At 47.3% G+C, this 25,217-nt stretch overlaps 1 protein-coding gene across 5 annotated transcripts in view; it reads left to right on the top strand.

The window, feature by feature from the left end:
* GPSM1 (G protein signaling modulator 1) overlaps positions 1-25,217 on the top strand; it is a 157,000-nt gene that overhangs the window by 42,149 nt on the left and 89,634 nt on the right. For 3 of the 5 annotated variants that reach the window (XM_032767558.2, XM_032767557.2, XM_032767556.2), the window contains exons 2-4: positions 20,102-20,323; positions 21,776-21,911; positions 23,115-23,257. In XM_032767558.2, the coding sequence (XP_032623449.1) occupies positions 20,102-20,323; positions 21,776-21,911; positions 23,115-23,257 (501 nt within the window). The other 2 variants (XM_032767559.2, XM_032767560.2) reach the window with 2 other exon arrangements.

The following is a 25,217-nucleotide window of genomic DNA, read 5'->3' as shown; positions in this document are numbered from 1 at the left end:
GCATCTTGGTCTGGGAAACAAAATAGCAGCAATGTGCAGAATTTTCCATTTTAATAATACCATGTGGCTGTGCCCACGCTCATCAGCTTGTTCACTGTGCTGTCATCAGTGATTTGCTGGCTCCAGCAGGAATTGAACTCTCTTTAGCTGCACTGTTGTATGTGAGCAGCGACTGTCTCTCTAGGGTACGCAGGCCTGACGGTCTTCCTGGGCCTTTCCCGGGGAAAACCCTCGAGTCTTGGAAGAAGGAAAGGCTGGGGCTCCCGTGTAGCCCGGGGTGTGAGCAAATAGAAAGATGGTCCCGGGGTCTTCCATGGGATTCTCCAACCCTTGCACGTTTTTTATGATCTAAAACTTTCTTGAGACATGTGAAAGCACGTGGCAGCAGCTGGAGGTGGCGGTGCTCAAAGAGGAGTCTCTCCTGCGGAACTCCAAGCTGTGTTGGCCCATGAGAGGAAACTCTTTGGCAGCATGAGACCAACTTTCTAGTGGAATGGGCTGGCGCTGATAGCTCTGTATTCACGGTCCGCAGCCAGAGGAGAACCCAGCTCAGAGAGAGTGGCGTTCTGCTCCGCAAGGCACAGTGCACGGCCCGCTTACAACTTGCGGTTCCTCTCTACAGCCACTGTATGCGGACGACTCTGTGGCTCTTTCTGTTACGCTGCATGAAGCAAAGCTGAGCAAGAAGGTGGATGGAGAAGGATCTTGTTTGGTTGCTGGGTTTCAGATCAGGGTGGAAATTTTGTTTTTCTGTGCCCTAAGACCAAAAAAAAAGCAAAATTTGTTTTTCTGGGGCGTGCAGAGATGAAACCAGTAGAATCCTTCTTCTCCCCTTTGATGCAGGGTAGCACAGAGGGAACAAGCAGTGCGTCCCTGGCTCAGTGTGTCTCAGAGCCAAAGGATTGACCATCAGAACCACAAGCACACGGAGCGAGGCTGCAAAGCGTTTACTGTTTGGGTGGAACTGAAGCTGCGCATGGCACTCTGAAGCCCAGCTCCTGGCAGTTATCTGAGCAGAAAAAGCTGTCTGCAAAACTGTCCAGTTGCAGCTCTTTACTCCATTGCCTCTTGCTGCTGTGGGCTTGGGGCTGGGCCTTTGGCTCTGTGCAGAAGATGCACAACTTGCAGAAAAAGAGGGTCAGGGCCTGTTGTCTCTGCGTGTGAGGAATGGAGGCTCTAACTTACTCGTCTGCATTTTTGTCCTTGAGGTTGAGATTGCCACGTATTTGCAGGGCAAAAGAAAATGCAGACCTGTTATTTACCAGGCTGCCAGTGCAACAGACTATATAGGTAAGAGATGCAAGGGGAGTATGGGTCACGAGGCAAACTGCAGACACACACACACACAACTAAAATTAATCAATTTTAATTTTATTGGAGATGGTTACAAGGGGTAAGGAGCAGCTTATGATTAGCTAATAGAGTTAACAAAACCTAAAACACACAATGCCTAAAATATCTACTAACAATATTACAAAAAAAATGCAGCATTTAGTAATAACTGATACTTACAAATACAAAACACATCACGACCGGCAAACGTAGAAGCTCTATTTGAAACACGTGAGTGAGAGAGAGGCTTCGAGGTGATCAGGCTCGGTTACGGCATACACGGGATACACGGGACTCGTTTTTTTCCTCTCCCTTCCTGCACATGGCAGGGCAACCCCTAAAGTACTCACTATGACATCACAGAAGTGTCATCGGGGATGGGGCCCAAAACCTGTGTATGTTCGCCTGCTGATTGCACAAGCAATGTTTACACCAAATAGGGGAGCAGGTGCCAAAAGGTCTGCTGGCCCCCCAAAAGTGAGGTAATGCATATTGTTGTAGAATGCGTTCAACACTGAAGACAAAGAAGAGGCCAGGGCATACCGGTATGGCAAGTGATACAGGATGCAGACAGGAACCATTCTAACATGCCCCCGTGCTGACCGAAATAGTTTGGCCGAAAACCTAAACTTCCGAGTCCGACTCCTCATTCCCACCTACGAGGGATGCGCTTCGGGGGTGGAAGCGATGTAGGCCGAGGGCAACAACTTGTGAATGCAGGCTTTTATGAAGGCACATCGAGACAGAGAAGAGCGAGCCCAACCAGAAGGGACACAAACAGGATTGGAATAGGATTTGTAGGGCGCAAGGCCAAGCCAATTGAGCCATGACCAACACAATGGAAGGTGTCTCTCGTGACTCTCTGACAGTAGAGCTCAACGTTTTGCAGGTCTTTAACAATTGAGGACAAATTAGGAGAAATAGATGGCAAAGAAACAACATTTATCAGCAAAGTCTGGATTACTTCAGCAAATTTAGTACACAAATGAGGAAGATTTTAACAATATTGAATCATTAATCTATTTTGGAATACTATACTGAGCAAGGGAATTTAACTGCTGGATTAGTAAGGAGAAGCCCTTGCCGAGTTGATTAGCAAGCGTTTGCACAGCAAGAGATTGAAACAGCACTTGATCACGTACATCATATAACCAACAGGGTTAAACTACAATAGAGGATGCGAGGGAGGAGCACAGCAAATGCACATCACTGCACATCCAAAAATGGCCGGGTTTTAAGGATGAACTGTGTATGGCTCCACCCATTATTGGTTGCCAGAAAAAGTGTGATGTGTGATTGATAACTGCAGCCTTAGCATGATGCATATGCAGGGCATGAAAATACGATACATATGTGTTAGGGAGGTATAGAAGGTTCCAAAAAAAAATATCATGAACAAAACGATAAACCAATTAATGGAGGGGGGGTAGGTAAAATTAAGAGTGGGTTTAGTTAAGGAGGTATTAGCATAAGAGAAACTTCACATAAACAATTAGAATATGCCCACCAAGTAGGGCTGGGTTAAACTATTACCAACAAAAACCCAACAATGAGTGCTGGAAACTGTAATACCCTTAATTAAGGAACGCTATGATTACTTCGACTTGAAGCATTAAGAACTGGAAACACATAAGACATTAAATTGTGAAGAACAATTATTCCAAACACTAGAAGCAGCCCACTGCACATAGGGGAAGAACAATTTACATTAGATATATTAAATGAAGAAAAGTTATAAACTCTTGGTACAATATGAAAGGGTAATGGATATTTAGGTGAGAACTGAGTGGAGCAAACAAGGCAATCTTCTGGACTTAAGCGCTGAAGGACTTGTTCTGCTGACCTCCTGCACCCAGTAAGCGGCAAACCAAGTTTGTAGTTCACCTTCTCCTAAGGGCTCCGTGGGCAAAGATGTTGAGGGAGAGCAGCATAACCTGGTAAAACAGAATAATACGAGCCCTGCTCAGGGGCAATTAGTTGTTTATTAACAATACATTTGCTGAGCCAGTTATGATGAACTAGCTTGTCACTGGGGGCACTTGTAGCCACTAAGTAGGTGTTTAGGGTACTTGCTGGCCCGTAGGTTCTCGATGGCCAGAGGCTTGGGTTAGAAGCATATCAGTTATAACAGAAATGGTTTATCAAAGTCCTGTTCAATAACAGGATGAATCTCTTTACAGACTCAAGGTAAAACTTAGTTAGAAAATAGTGGATTGGATCTGCTTTTGCAGCAGGATTCCTGTCTGTACATTCTTACAATTCTTGGTAAAGCAGACACACTAGTTGCAAAATCACACATAGCGATAACAACAAATTAATTGCAAGTGTCCAGTTACAATCATGTTTGGCATGCCAGACCCTGCGATCAAACCATTGGAGTTTGGGCATTTTAGGGTTAACCTGTGGCTTCCCTTTGCAAAATGTAGTCTTCCTTTTCTCCTTGTCCTGCAGGACCAAACCTGATTTCTCTCGCTTACCCAAATTCACTGGCTGAGGGGGTGGGCTCTTTGTACACAGCTATTTAGCAAGTCTTTCTTTCCCTGCTATCAGGTAATTTGCATTAACACAGAACTAGCATGGAGACATTTCTGTTTTCACCAACATTGTTTTTTCCAACAAGCTGGCCACGCACACACACAGCCACTTGATTACAGGGCTGCTTAACTTTTGTAACAGCTTCTACTCCTATTTGAGACCTTCCACAAGCTACCCCCACTGGATTTTTCAACAGGAAAGTCAGTGGATCCTACAACAGAAAACTTTTGGCTGTTAGGAACTAAAACTTCTTGATTAAATCACTTTCACACCCTTTAGCTGCAGTAAATTGCTTGCACAGATTACCATGAGGATTTCTTTCCTTAGCAGCTTTTTCTAAGCAACAATTCACCCTCTCAGAACTTCTGCCCTTACCCTTTCACCTAGGGCTTTGCTCTAAAGGAACACTTCCTGAGCCACACAGATTCTTTCTGGGTCTTACTTACATTCAGAATTACTTTTGGCATTTAGGCAGATTCCTACACAATTTCTTTTCAGGCAAACTCATAGGCTCCCTAAGATAAAACGTTAGAGGTACTCTCCTTCCCTTGGCAACTTTCTTATAGTCACTGGCAACCTGCAAGTTGTTAGGCTCAAAACACACAAGATTAGGAATTATTTCCTCCTGTTACAAGTATTAAACTGTCAGTAGGTAACACAATTTAATCAACCTTTCTGCTCTCTTGCGCCCTGGCTAGGGTATTACCTGCTCAGACAGAGCTGCTACACTCTTTTTCCAACTTGCTAAGACACAGACTGGACTGCAACCTAGTTACAGTGCCATCCTTCAGCAGACAGGAACTCAGGACCATTCCTTCCTGGGCTTTAGCTGATTTTACAACCAACTCTGAGACAACTGCATCACCCTTAGCCATCACAGGCTGAAAGGCACCTTCTGTTTGCTCCACAGACACAGAAAAAGCTGGAGACACATTCTCTTTCACCAGACACACAAACTTGGGATTTCATTTCCCTTGTCCCAGCCACAGGGCTGTTTAAAGACAACTGCTTGGAGACCGAGGTAGCTTCCTCCATAATAGGCAAGTCAATACCCTAACAGACACAGGCACATTTCCTTCACTGTTACAATTTTCACTAGGAAACAGGTAAGGGATAGGGACACTCATCTTCCACTATTCTTGTTTTCCCAAACTGCTGACTAGACACAGCCATAAGCTCACAGGCACATTGCCACTCCCAACAGACAAAGCTGCTGCTTTTTTCACTACCCTGAGCTACTTCCAGCAAATCACAGTTACACCATTTCAGGTTCACTTTAACAAGCTGTACTAGGCAACAATTCATTAACCCATTACAAATTTACCCTTTTCTTTCTCAGTTAGGGCTTCCACCTGACCATTTACTTGAATTTTCTTCTGAGAAACATTCTCAGATTTATATTTATCGGGGCGCAATTTATGGTTTTCTTAATTAAATTTAATTTTTTTATCATTTGGCATAATAATATTTGCGTGCCGGATTAGCAGGTATTACCCGAGGTGGGGAATTCAGTTTGGAACGGTACCTCCGGATTTTTAACAATGTGGCTACATTTCTCTCAAAGCTGAGAGGGATCTGCAGCACCGAGTTCACCACAGCCTCGTGCACTGAGGCTGCAGGAACAATCGGTGGCTGACACCTAAAGCTCGGTGGCACCGAAGGAGGCACCTGTATCTGCCAGGGTTAATGGTACGGATATAGGCCTTTTGAGTTTTTCCGAGCCAGGGAACAGATCATTCCCTTACTGATCAGTCGAATTTTTGCTAGTAAAAAGGTGAAACTGCAAATGTTGGAACTGTTCAGTTTCATTGTCTGGCGGTCTGCAGCGTGCCAAGGCATTGGCCCAACTTCCCTGCATCCTGTTCGTGACGCCATGTAGATTGCCACGTATTTGCAGGGGCAAAAGAAAATGCAGACCTGTTATTTACCAGCTGCACGTGGCACAGACTATATAGGTAAGAGATGCAAGGGGAGTATGGGTCACGAGCAACTGCAGACACACACACACAACTAAAATTAATCAATTTTAAATTTTATTGAGATGTACAAGGGGTAAGGGAGCAGCTTATGGTTAGCTAATAGAGTTAACAAAACCTAAAAACACACAATGCCTAAAATATCTCTAACAATATTTACAAAAAAAAATGCAGGCATTTAGTAATAACTGATACTTACAAATACAAACCAACACATCAACGACCGGCAAACGTAGAAGCTCTATTTGACACGTGAGCTGAGTAGAGAGGCTTCGAGGTGATCAGCTCGGTTACGGCATACACGGGATCATTTCTTCCTCTCCCTGCCTGCACATGCAGGGCAACCCTAAAGTACTCACATGACATCACAGAAGTGTCATCGGGGATGGGGCCCAAAACTGTGTATGTTCGCCTCTGATTGGCACAAGCAATGTTTACACCAAATAGGGGAGAGTGGCCAAAAGTCTGGCTTCGCCCCAAAAGTGAGGTAATGCATATTGTTGTAGAATGCGTTCAACACTGAATGACAAAGGAGAGGCCAGGGCCCCCCAAAAGGTGAGGTAATGCATATTGTTGTAGAATGCGTTCAACACTGAATGACAAAGGAAGAGGCCAGGGCAATACCGGTATGGCAAGTGATACAGGATGCAGACAGGAACCCATTCTAACAGGAGGGTGGCTGTCAAGAATGACGCACTGGTCCTCTTTTCTCCTCGCTACCTATGGTACTTGTATGACCCCATGAGTGCAGTGCCTGAGACTAATCACAACTCTTAATGGATCTATCCTCACAACACTCCTGTGTGTAGGACGGTGCTATTATCCCCAATGACAGGTGGGGAACTGAGGCACAAGAGGCTGAGTAACAGGCTATGTCTACACTACAGTGTCTATACTGGCATCGCTCCCTAGTGGAGACACTGTGTATGCCAGCAGCAGGAGTTTTTCCCACCAGTGTAGGAACACCACCTCCCCAAACGTTAGCTCTGCTGACAAGCATCTTTTGTTGGCCGAGCTGCATCTACTCTGGGGGGTTTGTCAGCAGAGCTGTGTCACTAGGGCATGTGGGTTTTTTTCATCCCCTCCTGGTGGGCATGACTACATGGGATCAGTTTTAAGTGTAGATCAAGCCTGGCTTACCCAAGATCACACAGGAAGTTTGTGGTGGAGCAGAGACTTGAACCCGTGTCTTTGGCCAGTGTCATAAGCATGCCATGATCTTCCCCACGCCAAACTCACCATCTGTTGTGGCTTTTTCTATGCTGTGAATGTTTAAAAAAAAAAAAATCCATGCTCCAAGCTGAGAGCCGCTGTGGGGATCGTTTGAATGTCTATCGCTCCGGACGTCGCAGCACTTTACACGTGTTCATTAAGCCACATGGCATCCAGGCAGATGTGTAAGCAGCATCAGGCCAGTTTTACAGATGAGTAACCTGAGAGAGAGACTGTCCACAGGCTTTATGTGAGGTGACCTGGTGAATCAGTGGCAGAGCCAGGACTAAAATCCTAGAATATCAGAGTTGGAAGGGACCTCAGGAGATCATCTAGTCCAACCCCCTGCTCAAAGCAGGACAAATCCACAGGCTTGTTTTTTCTTTTTTTTAACCCCAGTTCTCTAAATGGCCCCCTCAGGAACTGAACTCACAACCCTGGATTTAGCATGTCAATGCTCAAACCACTGAGCTATCCCTCCCCCCAATCTTAGCTGTCAGTGCTTGTTTACACTTTGAACCCACCAGGCCTGGCAGTGCTACTGCCATCTTTCTTCCCCGCATCCTTCTTGTGAGTCTGTGCTGTTCCCACTCTGCTGAAATCCCAACCCATTTAGCCCAAGCAAATAGCTCCTTGCCAGCATGACCTTCTTTGGGGGCCCCTTTTCTCTGATCCAAACTCACGGGCATGTCCTGATCTGATTTCCACGATGCCCTGGGACTCCAGGAGCTGGAGGACACAGTGTGCAACATTTGGTTTTTTTGGCTTTGAAATTGGAGCAGCCGCATGCGAATGCTCCCACAGAAAACAGAGACTTTGGGGTGTCTAAGGACCAGTGATTGTGGGGGCCACATTGTATTCCCCATAATAATCAGCCCCGCAAATCTCATCCCTTCACACAGCAGCAAAGGGGTTTCATTTGCCATGTGTGCAGCAGGGACAAAGCCTTTTTATCGCCATCTCTTTTTAGTAAGTCCCAAATGGAGCATTGATGGTAATTAGGCAAGTCAGACATTCAGCAAAGCAGCCAGTTCAAGGACAAACAGATTTTAATTAAAGGCTGCATGCATTTGGGAGCCCTGGCCCCCTTGTCCCTGAGTAGTTACTATGGTAACATTAGCAAAGCACCCAGAAAGCATATTCGATTGTGTTTGTGTGTATGAAGTTTACAAATTAGGCTCAGCGGCAGAACAGATTTCACCTCTGGCCAATATAAAATCAGAGTGATGGATGTTGCCCTTGGAAGAAGTAGGTGGGTGTTTTGTTAGAGTTAGTTTTTTTCTAAGCTTGGATTGTTTGAGGGTGAGTTGGTTGGTTTGTTTTAAATTTTCATCTCTTTTTGATGAGTCTGCTGTTTGGAATGTGATCTGCTCCCTGATCATTCATGCGCCATAGAATTAGAGGAACTGGTGCACTCAGCTTTTATGTGCTCTATACTGGGGCAAACGGGATGCTCGGGGAAGGTCAGTCTTGAAGCCAGCTGAAGTTTTATGTGAGTAAGAATCTCAGGATTTGGCTCGTTTGCGATGTCTCTACCGCTGGGTCCTACAGCAGCGTGTGGCTTGTGCCATTGGCTAGTGAAACTTCCCTACTGTATGTAACAGGGTAACGTGTAACTCTCTCCACATTTACATCTCTCAAAGATTCATCCCTGCGGTGCTGCTTATAATGAATCAAGTTGATTTGCATATAAGTAACCTATTGTTATTCCCCTTTCCCTGGCCTCCGTCTTTCAACTGTGAGTGTTTTGGAGCAGGTGTTGGGAAAGTGCCTACCTAAGACATAGAAGGAACCACTCCAAATTATTATGAATAATAATAGTAATGGTAGAGACGAGTTCTAATGATCCTGCATTTTTGGCAAACCACAAATTGCCTTTGGAACCAGTGGGAGTTTGGGATGCTGAAAATGCAAAACCGGGCCCTTACAGTGCAAAATACAACAAAGGAAGCTTATTCTTGAAATGCTGGTTTCTCTGCACAGTTTTCCAGGCGTGATCTCTAGACATGGGTTGAAGACAGATGGTGTAATTCCTTTTTATTTCCATTGAAAACAGCTTAAAGCAAGATTGGTGTTGCCCTGAAACTCAGGGGGACTTCCTAACCCAAGTATAATAACCACATCAATCTAGGCATTTTACAATAGTTTCAATCAAATGTTTGTGTTGGAGTTTAGGTAAACCATTCAATGAGCTGTTCTGGGATGTTTTCTCCCTTTGTTATTAAGGGGCTGGGGGGCCACCAAGCAGTGAGAGAGAGAAGGGAGATCGTGAGAGTGTGTCAGCTGGAGAGAGAGAATTCTAGCTGTCTGTCTGTCTATCTATCTGATTGTATTATTTTAGAAATCTGACCCAGCCTGAGAAGTAACTGCTGCTGCTTTTCTTTCTCCCAGCTACCGTACTGCCATTTTCTCTGGTTACCCGCCAGTCAGACTGTTGTTTATGAACTTGGGGGATATTTTCCAAGGCACAATGGAGAATTAGACACCCAATTCCCATTTGGTGAAATAGCAGCAGCTGCCAAAATGTTGCTTAGAGCTTAAAGAATTTAGCAAATCATGCTAAAAGTATGCCCCATTTATGCCTTGAATTGTACTGGTTTTGGTTTTGTTGAGAACAACACAGAAATGTTGCAGCTGCTTTACCTTTTGAGTATGCGCAGAACAAATAAGTGTCACACTAAATTGTCCCACAATAAAGACAGAATTGTGTCCTCTTGCTCTGTGTCGGTATTTCTATGGCCTGCTTCACTGTATGATGATCATCTGTAGCTCTTCTGTAGCACTGTTCATCAGTAGATCTCAAAGCGCTTCATAAAGAAGGTCAGTATAATTTTCCACTAGGTAAACTGAGGCATGGAGGTATGAAGTGGTTTCCCCAAGGACACCCAACAGGCCCATGGCAGAGTCAGGAATAGAAAGCAGGTCTCCTGAGTCCCAGTCCTATGCTCTCTCCACTAGGCCATGCTGTCGCTTTGTAGCACACTGTCATGTCTGGACTCCTCACTCATTCATGTCCGTCACCCCAATCGGGGTATGGGCTGCCAACCACAGATCTCCAGAGTCCTCTATCCTGGGCCATTCGCTCTAACTGGTTCCAGGTATAGCCCATTTTTTTGCTATCAGCCTGAAGGTCGCGTCGCCAGGTGTTTCTTGGACGGCCTCTTTTCCGCTTGCCTTGGGGGTTCCACCGCAGTGCCAACCCCACCTTCTCCTTCTGATTTCTTCCTCTGCTGGGAGTTGACGGGTCCTCTCCAAGAGGTGGATGTTACTGATGGTGTCTGGTCAGCGGCTCTCTGTGCCTGCTTGGACAACATGAAGCCTACTCCCTGTGTGTGGGGTGCGTCGCTCTCTTAATACAGCAACAGCTCTCCTGTCAAGAGTCGTCTCTGTCCCGCTTGCGTCCATCTTGTCTCGCTAATGCCTAATAGGGTCAGGTTGTTGCTCCTCATCTCTGCTGCAACCTGCGCCGTCTTTCCTGACTCACCTGACTCTACATGCGTCCTCACGTTCCATGGCCTATGGTAATCCTCCTGGTCCAAGGCTAATCGGGGGCTTAGTGCTTCCTTCACCACCCAGCGTCATGCATCTTCGAGTTGAAGACCCTTCTTTTTCCAGGGTAAAAGTCTCTATTGTTGGCGTTTCTGTAGCAGGTTGATTTTTTACGGGGTGGAGTTGCTAGCCCCACGCCCAACCCTTCTCCTTTATCCTGACTTGGGACAGGCAGATGGCCCCAAAGGACCTCTCTGGTGGAGTTGGACTCCTCACACACTTTATGAATTTTCACCGCACCCCTACACTGAATTATCTGTGTTTTTCCTGATGCGGAGCTAAGGGACTTGGCCAGGCTCACAGAGGGACTCCCATATCAAACCCAGATTAACCACAGGACTATCTTTCCCTAACAGTTAGAGTAGCTCAGCTTTGGGTTTGATTCTCGGCTCAGCCGGATCCCCATCTGTAGAGCAGGGGTATTGCATTTCTACTTGCAGGGCAGAAATGAGGGGTAATGCAACTCGCTGTGTTTCCCGCAGTCACAAGCATGTGACAAAGTAGTCCCCAAATCAGAGACGCTGGTGAGGCAACCGGGAAGCGCCGCTTCTCAAACTTTGTCGCCTGAGAACACATGTTTTGCAGCTCTGCCTGCAGTAGCCGTTCTCAGCCTGGGGTATTGGCTGGTTAAGCGCTCTGGGTCGCTCTGAGCAGAATGCAAAGCCAGCTGAAGCAAATCCTCCTGTTGGGAGAAGGGGCTGTATTGACAGGATTGCCCAGTGAGGTTACCAGGCCAATAAGATTAGCTGACAATGGGAAAGGCCAGCTTGGCTTTCTGACAAGAGAGTAGCACAGTTCTGCTTGCTCGGCACTGATGCTGTCCATCTCCGACAGGCAGCAGCCATGCAGGTGGCTGGGTGTGCAGCGTGAATAGTCTGGAACAAGCCATTGAACATCCAACCTGCAGCAAGGGTTACCATGGGCCTCTGTAGGTCGGGTGTGCAGTGCCCTGTTTTAAAACAGGTTGGTAGGGCTCCGAGTGCCGGCAGGGAGCTCTCTTCCTCTACAAGGGAGGAACAGCGAAGGTACCAGCGGAGCAAGTTTCTTCGTGCTACCAGGCCTCAGTCTGGATCTTCAGATAGGGTGACCAGATGTCCCGATTTTTGGGGCTTTTTTCTTATATAGATGCCTATTTTCTGCCCACTCCCTCCTCATCCCGATTTTTCACATTTGCTGTCTGGTTGCCCTATCTTCAGAGGTCACACTTGCAGGCGATTGGCCATTCTTTCCATGGCCTCTTTGCTGTGGCAATGGGGACACCTGTCCACCAGTGTTACAATCCATCCTTCTACAATCCCAAACCAGAGAACCCCTATGCAATGGTGCAGCAGTCAAACTTTCTACAAATCCTTTCATCTCCTCTCTGCCCCTGGCTTGTCTGACTCCGGACAAATGAGTTCTGTGTTTTCCCGGCCAAAGAGCGGTCATGTACTCTTGGCCTCAGTAACATGGATGTCAGATTACAGGCAAACAACGGAACAAGAAAGAACAAAGAAACGTCTGAGTGAGAGTACAGTGTGTGTGACATCTTGCAGCCAGTCTGCCTTGCAAAACAGCAGCTGCCTTTGCAGACAAGCTAGAAATTTTAAAACTGCAGGATAGAGGGGGGAAAATGTTTCATAAGCTGCATTATCAGTAACATTCTAAAATGTCAATATCTGGGACACTGAAACACTTTTTTCCTGTTCTGTCTGTCTTGTGCCTTGTCTACTCAGAGTTTTTTGTTCTGCTATAACTATGTTGGTTTGGGGTAAATTAGCAGCCCAAAAAACTGAGAAATCGGCCCAAATTGTTTTAGGAATGTCGTGTCCTTCATTTGCCCAGGAAGCTGCTCAGACAAGCCAATCACACTTTTGGCAATCAGCTATAATATTTTTTTTTAAAAGTAGTGCCTCAGTAAAATTCTAACCACATGGAAATCAACAAAAGCAGATCAAATGGGAGTCATCACATTAAAGAAGGAGCAAGTTGTAGTAAACGCTTTGTTCAATTCTTTTCCAAACATTATACAGAGAACTGCACCCCTGTGACAGAATATGCTAGCCAAGGACATTCTTGGGGGGTTGGGGTGCATGAGAGAGACTGGCCTGCTCATTAGGGCTTGCAGAGATCAGTTTTATTATTTTTGGGAGAATTCAGTGGTGTGTCTCCAGTTTTCTCAATTGCTGGCTAGAATCAATGTCGCTAAAGCCCTGGTAGGGTTGGTTTTGCGTGTTTCAGTTCCTCAAACGAAGAGAGGCCAGTTTTACTTTTCTAGCCCAAATCAGTGACCTCTTTCTGGTGGCTGTGCAGGACTCTTGTCGATGAACGGCAAACTCCTAGGTTTTTCCTGGATTTGGGGCTGATGATGTTTGGGTGAGAGAGTGCCACAGGATGAATTAACCGTAGGGGGAAATGAGTTCTGTCCGAAGCATTGAAAAAGACAAGGAGAAAGGAGGAGAAGAGAGCCTGTCTGCACCTGGAGAGAGAGTGGCTCAGGTTCATCTTTTTATGCACCAGCTAGTTTTCATAGATACACTGCACTGTTCCTCTGTCTCCACCCTCTCTGTCTTCTCTCATGTGCTTTTGCAATGTTGGTTCCTGACTCCTCTCTGCCAGTGGTGCCGGCCTTCGGAGCCCTTTTCTTAAATTAACAAGTGTAAGCAGAGTCAGGATGAGCTGTACCCTGAGAACCAAGACTACCCATAGATCTGTGCTTTGGAGTATCAGAGGATGGCAATAGCTATGAAACCCATCAGCAATATGTATCCCAACTATGAGAAAAGCTGCGGGATGCTTATCACTTAGCTACGTCTGCAGCTCGGAAGAACGCAGACCGCAACAAACAGCGATATGATGCTAGGGTGCGCCTGCAAGAGCTCCAGCCAGGGGACAGAGTCCTGCTGCGAAATTTGGGTGTTGCTGGGAAACACAAGATAGCTGACAGATGGAAGGCAATACCTTACTTGGTAATGGAAAAGCTAGGAGACCTGCCGGTCTACAAGATCAAACCTGAAGAGGGTCCAGGGCAGACCAAAACCGTGCATAGAAACCTTTTGCTCCCTGTGGGGGAATTGGTAGGCAGCCCTTATGAGATGGGTCACAAGAGGGCAACTGGGCAGAACGAAGGTGCTGTACCAAAGCCGCCTTCCAACGTGGACAGCCAGCCTCCTGCAACTAACCTACCCCTACTCAGCACATCTGACAGTGAGTCTGAGGAGGAAGACACAACCATGGTGTATCCTGGGATGAAGACAAGATTCCAGTCTCAATCAGCTGAATCAAAAGAGAGCACCTCCTCTTCTGCCCTAAACCCTATGGCAGAAGTATTTAGGCCCATTCCTGACACTCCTGAGCCACTGGTGGGACCCCCGTGTGATGACATACACAGGTTATTGGACAGTGGTGACACACAGATGGAAGATGACCTGAGCACCTTCGACCCTCCACTGTTAGAACTAGAAATGCAGGGGCCTATGCCAGTATCCGAGGGGAACTCACAGGAAACCTCCCCATCCATCCCTCAAGAGGATGTCCCCCTTACCCCAGTAACAGAGATTCTCAATAGGCGAGACAGGGTAATAAGACCAGTGAAACGGTTAACTTATGATGCACCTGGGGTGATTAGTGAGGAGCCAATACATTTAGCACACAGGTTTGTGAAAGCTAAAGTGGGCTATCTGAGGCCCTTTGGAGGGGACCAGTGAGTTGGTATAGTAGGGAATGTGATTTGTCGGGACGACAAATTCTCGGCTGGGGGGAAGATGTAAGCAGAGTCAGGATGAGCTGTACCCTGACATCTGGTGGTGAAGTATGGGAAGTGTGGAAAGAATGTCTGGAATGCAAAATCTCAAATATTTGCATAGGCACGCCTAACCCATCCCAGACTGCCGAGCTGTGGGTGCTTTGTGACAGAAATGACTCAACCTCAGTTGGGTGGTACTTGCTAGACAAGGGACATGGGTTCCAAAACCCTGTGAAGGGAGAGAGGTTGGGGACAGGTATTTGTGCCTGGTGGTGCAGGCTCCTTGTGGAGCGAGAAGCATCAGTTGCACCTCCTCCTCTCTCCACTGTGGAATGTCAGAGTTGATTTTTTATTCCCTTAAGACTCTAGATACAGGTTGCTGAGCTGAACTCACTTTGGGCTAATGGTGCACTAGCACTGGGCTCCCCTACTATGTGCTGAGATCACAAAAGAGCTGAAATCACAAAAGAGCTGAAATTACTGAGCTGGGAGCACTGAGTACTGTGCTAACTAGTGGGGGAGCCTGAAGCTATACTGTGGAACAGAGCAGCTGGCAGAGTGGAGCAGTTTATGGGGATGGCTGGAGCGGACCACAGGACAGCTGGTGGAGTGGAGCGGCTGGCCGAGCGGAGTAGCTGTGGGGCGTGTGGAGCAGCCCACAGAGCGAGCGGAGCCGAGCAGTTTGCTGGGACAACTGGAGCAGCTCACGAGGCAGCTGGTGGAGCGGAGCAGTTTGTGAGGACGGCCGGAGGAGCAGAGTGGAGCGGCTGGTAAGGCGGAGCAGTTCGTGGAGAAGGCAGAAGCAGAACCCACGGAGAGGCAGGGCAGTTGGCCCTGGACCACGTAAGGTGCCCCTTTCACCCAGGCTGGGGGGAGGGACCTCTACAGATAGACTCTTGAATTCTGTGGTGGCATTGACCAGAGACTTTTGGGTTGTTGGACTTTGGAGTGATTGGACTTAAGACCCTAAGGGGAAAAGGACATTGCCAAATGTACCTGGGGGGGTGGTTATGGTTTGTGTTATAACTCTGTTTGTGGTGTTTCTCCAATGGGATGCCACATTGATTCCTTCCTTTATTAAAAAGATTTCGCTACACTCAGACTCCGTGCTTGCGAGAGGGGAAGTATTGCCTCCTAGAGGCGCCCAGGAGGGTATGGTATGTAAGTGTCCCAGGTCACTGGGTGGGGGCTCGAGCCGGTTATGCCTTGTGTTATTGAAACGGAACCCCTGGATACTGAACCTGGCCCTTGTTGCTGCCAACTCAGAGGGGCAGAAGGGTTACACAAGCAAGCACCTTCATGCTTTCTGTTCTGCCACCCGTACGTGGAGGCGCTCCCTGCAAACAGCCACCAAGCCACCTCCTTGAGCTCCTTCAGATCCCTCCCTAAAACTCTCCTCTGCCCTGGGGCCTACAAAACACTCTGTTGTCAGGCAGCTGATGTGCTGAGGACACTGCTGATCATGCTCACCAGTGTTGCCTCGTTGTTTCTTTGTGCTCCCCCCCACTGTCTTACCCCATTGTCTCATCTTAGACAGTGAGGTCATTGGGCCAGGGACTGTGGGTTAATGCTTTGTTTGTACATCACCTGGCTACACCGGGTCCTGCTCCATGACTGGAGCCACCAGATGCCAACATAATGCAAATAATGACTCTCTTGTGCTAATGATCTGCTTTATCTTTCTCAGGTAGGTAGGTAATATCCCTGTTACAGATAAAGTAAACTGACGCATGTGTAGTTACCAGAAGTCACATGGTGAATCAGTGGCAGAGCCCCGGAGTCCTGACCTCCAATCCTGCCCTACCGCACTATCCAACCCTGGTTCTATTGCCTCCCGCTGGTTTCATTTTTCGTTCTCTTTTCTTGTGCAAAATCGACAGCATCACAAATTTCTATTTTTAATGCAGGTTGGATGAACTAAGTGTTTGGTTCAAAGAAATAATCACCACTAAGCAGTCAAAGAGCCTTCTAGCATGCCCCTTAAATGCTGTGCCTCACTTTCCCCCCTCTGTAGAATGGGGATAATGTTGGTTACCTACCAGTATCTACCTGTCTTGTGAGCATTAATTAGCCCGTGTTTGCAAGCGTTTTGTAAAAGCTCGATGGAGCTGACGAGGGTTGCTATAAGAATCGAGGCAGTCTGGAAATCTAAAGCAGAAGATTGGCATTTGTACTACTGGTGCAATCTATCCCCGGGCTAGTTTGTGGTGGGGGTCATATACCTCAGCCATGCCTAGCAATTGCTCTTGGTATTCTAAAGGAGGAAAATAAAATTTCTGTCGCTGTGTATCCCTGCCGTGTGTTAGACAATTCAGTGCTGCATGAGCCGACTTGGCAACGAAACCTGTAATTGGGCCGTTTTGCTTCCTCAGCATGAACTCAGAGCAGGGGGGTTATTTTTTGCAGTAAATATCATAGAAAAGTACACGCGCAAAAGTCTTGCACTCTGCACTCAATGGCTTGCTATTCCTTTGGTAGCTCTTAATGACTCCATGGTGCTGCGATGATTGTCTGGACAGTTTATCTTCCTATCTTGCCTGGAAATCCCGTGGGGTTGAGAAGTTAGATGTTTGAATAGTGAACCTGTCAAAACTACTATCCTGGAACCTAGCCTCGGCTCTGTCTTTCAGGAAATGTAAAGACCCTTTGCAGCTGTGAAAGTCTTTTAAATGTGTGTCCTGGCTTAATCCCTTGTAGGAGGCTTATTGCTTTATCTCAGCATTGTTGCTGCAGTACTGTAAATAATCTTTTAAATGACTAATCTCAGCAAACAGTAGCTCACTGTAGCAACTGTCCTACTCGAACTAATGGCCTGTATCCTATTCTTGATATTGACCTATCCAGCTGCTGCAGACGAAATAGAGAAAAACCCCAAAATACACCTGGGCGATTGTGCCATACGGCTCACTTGAGGCTTGAACACCCTTGTTAATGTTCCTCTGGCGAGGGTTGTTGCTCATGCTATTTTTCTTTGTGGAAGTATCAATTCCTTATGAGTCTTGCTAAGGTACTTCCCTGAATAGTACCTTGCAGCTGTGAGTTTCACAGGTTGATTATGAGTTGTGCAAAGAACGTTGTGAGCTACAAACCAGCCCGGCACTGTCAACATTAGAGGCTGTAGAGATGTTAGCGACAACTGTGTTTAAACACCTCATGGTTTCTCTGACAGCTGGGATCTGTGCTGGCCAAACCATGCTACAAGATTATCCTGCATCAGGGTGTAACACTGACTTTGTTTGTGTTCTGGGGGGAACCAGAATGGGGGGGGCACACTGATCAGGCAAACCTTAATGGGAGCCCAAATCAGGACAGGTATTGACCCTAAATATGTGCCATCTAAACTTTGTAGTCACTGGAAAATGCCTTTTTGACCAAAATGAAATGTTCACAATAAATAAATCCATAAACCATTTTGGCCTAAATATTTTGGTTTTTGACCAAAAAAAATTAAAGAATTGTCATTAAAAACATTTTAAGTGTCGTTTGAATATTTTTAATTAAACCTTTTCTTTCTTTTTTCAAAATATACTCATCTTTTTACAAAGTGTAAACACGGTTATAAGATGCCTGGCTTCAGTTGTAATGCAGACAGAGCTGCAAGGCTGTTTGTAAGGAATAGATTGCCTTGGGAGGAAATACCTCTTACACTGCTCTTTTGCCGGTTCCCTGTGCTTTGATGGGCTGTTGACCATGTGTGTAAGTAATAAGAGTTGTCAAGAAGCACAAGAGATGAAAGGTGGGCCCTAGTGCTAATGTGTAGAGCATGCCTGTGGAAAAACTGACGGCCGAGAAGTTAATGAAAAACAGGCCCAGGGAACTGTGGCTTATAAGCCAAGAAATTCTATACAGTCCAAAGTTTGTAGTGCTTGCCAGATTTCTGTGGGATTCGTTAAAAACGTGCAGCAACCGGGCTAGCCTCTGCGTTATCCCTTGGAAAAGCGGCATAGGCATCAATTTAGGGTGGATGAGGTATGCACTCCCTTAAAGAAAACCACACCCATTCATTGCTCTCCTGCGGTGACTCTGCGTGTGTGTGGGGCCTGGGAACCAGGAGATAAGGCCTGGATTCTCATCCTAACAATCCCACATTGACCCTGTGTGTCATACTAGCCAAATCACTCAAGCCAGCATTTTCAAAGGTGGCCTGTAATTTTGGATTACCCTCGTCTCAGACACACGGGGCTTGATTTTTCAAAGCGGCCGAGCACCCGCAGTCCCATCTGACGCCTGATATTTGCTCCAGCCCTGTTCTTTTCCCTGCCTGTTGTTTCACCGTCTCTTCAGTTCAACATCACTCCAAGCTTGCCCTCCTCACCCCACTTCCCTTCCCTTTTTGCTGATCCCCTCCTGACTAAGTCCACCCCAAAAAACAAAAACAATTGTGGCACTAACATGTTTGTTCCCATCACGTTGCTGGCTTGGCTGGTGTGTTCTATCCCTTCCCTCACCCTGGGTCTCCCCTGTCTGTTTAATTGCAAGCTTTAGTGAGGACCATCAACCACTCTGTTTGTTTGTCCAGTGCCTGGTACCAGGGGCTCCAGTCTTGGCTGGCCCTTAGGCACTGCCATAAAAACATGATTAATCATTTTTTTATAGCCAGGAAGTACATCAGGTGCTGCTTGGAGAGGAAGAGAAGCAACACAACTTTGCTGTGCAGTGGAATGAGGAGCTGGTCATACTGGCAGATGGTGAGAGCAGGTTGGGGAATAGTCCCTGGTTCCCCTTGGTGATAGTGATGGGTGCTCCTAATTAGTATAGTCCAGGAACCCTTTAGCACCTGGGCTAGTTACATGTGCTAACTGAAGCTGGTTCAGAGAGCTGTTCGAAAGGATGGACTTGTGGCTAAAGCACAAGACTAGGTGTCAGGAGACCTAGCTTCTGAATCTGGCTCTGCCACAGACTCTGTGCCACTCTGAGCCAGTCACTCAGCCTTTGTACCTCGGTTTCTCCGTCTCTAGCATGAAGAGGGTGTGTCACAGGGGTGTGGAGACTAAATGTAATGAGGGTGAAGCATTTGAGAGCCTTGGATGGAAGGTGCCTATGATGTGTGGAGTGTTGTTTTCTTATTTCAACAGGAGTCTGAAGTGTGTTCATTTTTTTTTTTTTTTAAATTGGCATCAGGCTTAATACAAACAAAGGGAAGTACTTTTTCCACACAATGGCAAGTTAAACTGTGGAACTCACTGCCGTGGGATGTTGATGGCCAAAAGTATAACTGGGTTCGGTGAAGACTGAGATAAAGGATAGGTCCATCAATGGCTATTAGCCAAGATGGTCCGAGATACAACCCCATGCCTGAGGTCACCCTAAACTTCTAACTGTCGGGAAGGGAAGACGAGTGGATCACTCCAACTGCCCTATGAAAGGGGAAATCAGCTGCTCCTCCAGTTCATGTGTCTAACAACCCTTGATCAGGTGGTTATTCTGTATGGAGCATTTTGTACAATTCCCCTTCCCCACATCTTCACACTTAGGGTAAAATTTTCAAAAGTTCCTAAGTCGTCACTTAAGAGCAGAAGTCCCTTTCAAAAGGGATTTAGGCACTTAGGAGCCTAAATCCCATTGACTTTCAATCAAACTTTTGAAAAATTTGCCTTTAATCTTTAAAATCTATTCTGGCTCTCCCTTGCCTTCACAGTGTCGGGCCTTCTGTCTGCGTAGGGGCAGTCTGTGGTTTGCATCACACGTTTATTCCTTTTGCTCTCAGGAAAATGTGTAAAAAGCTGGGAACTCCAGAGCTTGGCTCATCTGGAAATGATCTTGATTTTAACAGGATGGAGGCCTCCTGCCTCGAACTAGCCCTCGAAGGAGAGCGACTGTGCAAAGCTGGGGACTTCAAGGCTGGAGCAGCCTTCTTCGAAGCAGCTGTGCAGGTGGGGACAGAGGATCTGAAGACTCTTAGCGCTATCTACAGCCAGCTGGGTAATGCCTACTTCTACCTAAAGGAGTATTCCAAGGCCCTGGAATACCATAAGCATGACCTCACTCTAGCCAGGTAAGCGTGCCTGTGAACGTGATCAGGCAGGGCTCGCGTTAAGGCAAGATCCCTGGGTTCCCAGGCTAGCAGCCTGAGGGATCCGGTCACTGCAACTGAGAACAGATCTGGGGCACCAGGGGGTGGGTGACTGGAGAGAATCAAGGAGCCAGGGAGGTGTAGTCTGCGCGGGGTATGGGATTGGGAGGAAGAGCGAGGAGTCTGAAAGTGGCAGAGGATATTGGGAGGAAGGTCTGGGGCCTGTTTAAAATCTTAATCCAACCCTCCCCAAAATATGTTCTCCCCTGGCGGGGGTGTGGGGGGGTCACTACAGCGGAGCCCATCTCAGCCAGTCATGCTTCCTCTGCATCCTGCCCAGGCCAGAGCAAAAAGCAGTGCACAGCCATGTTGTCTCCTCTAACTGTTGCTCTAAGGGCCACTTCCAGTTGGACTCCGTGCCTCGAGGTGTGCAGGCCATTTCTAGTGCCATTGCATGCGACCTTCTGGTTCTTTGGATACTGGCGAAAGGTGGGTTTCATGGGACCAGCTTTTAGGAAGAAAAAATCAGCATCCTTTCAGCACCACCACATTACACCAAGGCTGCCCCCCTCTCACGGAGCATCTTAGTTGGGTAATTTGGGGCAGGTTTTCCAAAGGCCCCCAACAACATTTGGAAGCCCATCTGCTTTGTGTGTGCAAAGAGGTAACGCTGACTTGCCTGCCCACGCAGCGGGTTTGTGTCAGCTGAAACCATGCCTTTTGAGAGGTCATTAAAGAGGCCTGCTGAAAATGTGGTCTCAAGACCCATTTAATAAACACCTTTAAAAACGGGACAATTCTCCATCTGCAGTTGGTTAGATTTACTGATATCCGAGAACCATCCGCACTCTGCAGAGAATGTAGCACCGATGTGGTGGCCCGGGTGAGCAGCATGGCATGGCATTTGTCCCTGCGTGACTTGAACTCGCTGCAGGGCAGCTTCAGAACCTGGCCGCCTCCAGGCACTGGTGTAAAACTGGTACCCGGGCTGGGCAGGGCTAGTGGAAGTGCTGTCCGATGTGCCTGCATCACTAGGCCCAGGGGGCTGGGAGGCAACAGTATGCTCAGTCCCTGGAAAAGAAGGCAAACTTGACTGAGCAGAACTGATAGGCCATCTTAGGCATTGTGTCCTGTCCTCTCCAGTTGAAAGGACCGTAAGTCGGGAGGGGGAGCTTCAAGTCTAGGGGCGGGGGTCTGGTAAACAGAACTTTATTTTCCATCCTGGATTTCAACAACTGCCAGAGGGAGAGCAAAAATCTGTCTCCAAGACTAAATGAGCTTCCTCCCTCCATTTGCACATGTTGCATACAGGCTAGGAGCGGATGGGTTCAGTGCCTACTCCTGCTACAGCCTTAAGTATCAGCATGATTGAATTCTGCCTGCTGAGTCCCAGTATTTATAACAGCCCTTCCTCTTCCTCTGGTCGTCTTGTAGAACCATTGGGGACCGTATCGGAGAAGCCAAGGCCAGTGGCAACCTTGGGAATACATTGAAAATACTTGGGCAGTTTGATGAAGCCATCGTTTGTTGCCAGAGACACTTGGAGATTTCTCAGGAGCAGGGAGACAAGGTACTTGATCCATGATGCCCAACAGGAAATATTCCCTGGCTTTTAAAAGACTCCTCTTGCCAGCCAACAAGTGGGACAGCATTGAAGCTGGCTCTGGAAGGAGACTGACCGTTTCGCCCTCCCGTTCTGCCGCAGGTCTGATACCAGGGCAGCTAGTGGCAGAGGAAATAGAGGATGTACGAATGGATGAAAATGTGGGCAGGCCATCCCTGGAATGAAGACCCCAAAATACCTAGGAAGCAATGGATTCCCCTAGAAAGAAAAAATTGGACCCAAATAAATAGAGATTCACATTCCTGGAGTTCACAGAATGGGGCCAAGCAAAAAATTCCAGGATGGTTCTTGGAACTCAGTTGTACAGTCAGGGAAAGGGATTATTCTCGGTCTTTCTCTCTGACGCATGCTGTTTGGTGGCCAATGTGAAATGAACCGAGTGTCTCTCAGCCCAGTTCCTGGTGGACCAGCATCCACGCCTCCCTCTCTCGCGCACACAAATCCCACCACATTTGGGAACATTGAGCTCGCAGTTTCACCGGAGAGGCCAGTCAGCGTATCAGTCATGGGGATTGAACTCCCCCTCCACACCCACAGGAGATTGGCAAGGGGCATTGTGGGATAGCTGGCCCCGTTCCTGCCTGTGCTGGGCTTGTTATATGTATAGATAGGCGTCTCCATGGTCCCCATCCACGAGGGGCTGGACTGAAACCATCTCTTGCATGTAGGCCACCAAGCAGCCATCGGATGAGGACTTGAGGTCACTACTGGTTTCTTTTCAGAGCAGCGAATCCTAGTGGATAGAGCATTAGATTGGGACTCAGGAGACCTGGGTTCTATTCCCCACTCTTCCACTGGCATGCTGGGTGGCCTTGGACAAATCACTTCCCCGATTTGTGCTTCAGTTTTCCCATCTGTAAAAGGAGGAGAATGAAAGTGATCTCCTTGGTAAAGCACTTTGAAGTCTACTGATGAAAAGCACTAGTAAGAGCTAGGGATCATTGACCTGGGCTATTTTTGAACTGGCGGTGGCAGGTTCTAGTCCTTGGATTCATCCATTCCCCACAACTCAGCTTCTAAAATGAAGTCATAATGCTCTACAAGGCTGCCCTTGCCTTTGGTTAGCTGCCCTTTGCCCAGAGACGGGAAGCTTGGCATTGCAATGTGGAGTCTAACACCTGCTCTTCTGTGGTTCCCCCCCCTTTCCAGGTAGGTGAAGCTAGAGCGCTGTATAACATTGGCAATGTTTACCATGCAAAGGGAAAGCAGTTGTCTTGGAGCATGGCCCAAGACCCAGGTTCCCTGCCTCCGGAAGTCAAGGAGACGCTGCAGAGAGCTTCGGAATACTATGAGTAAGTACCAACCCTTCCCAGATCTGCAGGGGACGGGGCTGCACAGACAGCCCCATTGTGGTCGGCAGTAATTTACCTGGCTGCAATCATGCGTGTGGCAAACTTGCAAAGCGTCTGGCGCTCTCTCAGTGCGCAGTCTGATGAGTGGCTCATTCCAGCGCTGTGTGCATATGTCTTGTTACTGTACTGATGACAGCTCTGGGGAGCTGCAGAAGTGTGGTGATGGCTGACAGGTGAAAGATAACAGCACTGGGCTTGTGACAAGTCATTTTTCATACAGCCCTCTTTAAAGAACTCCACTTAGAAGGTGACTGGGTCCTGCCTAACTAAACCAGCAAGGACCTCGGGGTTTGGGGCAGATTCAGCTGCATTTTTGGACAGGGGAGCACTGTGCATTCCTCCCCAGTGATCCCCACATCCACCCCCCTTTTTGGCTGACCCAAGGACCGCCTTGCCTGCTGTAGAGGGGCCCGTGTGCTCACCTCTTTGGCAGGGTGGGGCACATCCATATGGGCTGTTGAGAGGAGAATAAAGGCAGAAAGTGGGGGGAGTGGGAAGGGGGGAGGAAAGTAAAAGCTGATGAGATTTTAAGGTTGGAAGTTACGCTCATCTAGTCTGACCTCCTGCATAACACAGGCCAGAGACCCTCCCTCAGTGCCTCCTGGAAAAGACACTCTTCCCCTGCACTAAATATGAACTGAACCAAAGGGGAACTTAGATGCCAAGACCTGAGCTTGGAGCTCATTATTCTGTGGCTGGCAGTGGCACTGGATACCTCTACCAGTTCAAAGTGCAGCCTGCCTGAGGTGCCAGCAATGTTATGGCATCGGGCACAAGAGAGACTATACTCTTGGCAGGCCATCAAAGGAGGAATTGGTTTTTTGGCTGCTTTGAAATGTATTTATTAATAGTTTTTAAATGGTGAGGCAGGAGACAGGCACTTCTGGTTAGTGTAGATGGCCTGGGAGCCAGGACTTGTAGGTTTCTCTCAGGTTCTGTGTGAGAAGTTGAGCAAGTCTCTTTTGGCCTGATATTCCACGATATTGAGCACCTATAGGAAGTCTTCGGGGGCACAGCACCTCTAAAAATCAGGTAATTGCCCTCTCTGTGCCTCAGTTTCCACATTGTGTGAAACGTCATTAAACATTTCAGTGCAGTGTTGTAGCTGTGTCGGGCCCAGGCTGTTAGAGAGACAAGGTGTGGGAGGTAATATTTTTTATTGTACCGACTTCTGTTGGAGAGAAATGAGCCTTCAAGCTTGAAAAGCTGCTCTCTCTCCAACAGAAGTTGGTCCAATACAAGAGATTATCTCACCCACCTTTTGTCTGAAACATCTCAAAGTATTTTGAGATCCTTTGATGGAAGACTCTGTATAATTGCAAAATGTTGATAATCATACACTGCTGCATTAGACTTTGCCAAGGATCTGAAATCCTAAATAGCTCTTATTTTCTATTGTGTACCAGGCTCAGTTCCCCTTTAAGAATGTGCAGAGCCTGTAACCCCTGGGCCTTTATTCCCCTGCCATATAGTATAAGGAGATAAAGCTAGAGAGCTCATGGATGGTACATCAAACTGCAGTCCCCTGCTCTGTCTGAGTGAGCTCAAATACAAGATGGCTGAAATAACGTAGTGCAGGAAGGGAATTGCATAAAGCATGCGGGATAAGCAAAGTGAAAGGAGGGGTAGACTGCTGTGAATAGAAAGTTTGTGATGATCCTTAATGAGCGAAGTGTTAGTCAACAATTGCATTATGGCCCCTAGAATTTGTGTCTGTTCCTTTTACTGTGGATATTATAATGTGGTACAATTTCCGTGCCTAGAGTTGGAAAAGGAAACACTTGCACATTTTTGCAGAGGGCTTATAGTTTTCTCTTTCCCTGAAAGGATAAAGGGGAACAGGAATGTTTGTTCTGTGGGTGGGATCAGCTGGGTCTGGTTCAGCAGCTGAGGATTAAAG

The sequence above is a fragment of the Chelonoidis abingdonii genome, chromosome 24, assembly GCF_003597395.2.
Source record: "Chelonoidis abingdonii isolate Lonesome George chromosome 24, CheloAbing_2.0, whole genome shotgun sequence".
NCBI lineage: Eukaryota > Metazoa > Chordata > Testudines > Testudinidae > Chelonoidis > Chelonoidis abingdonii.
Note: the sequence above shows the minus strand (reverse complement) of the source record. Positions and strands in the feature narration are given on the sequence as shown.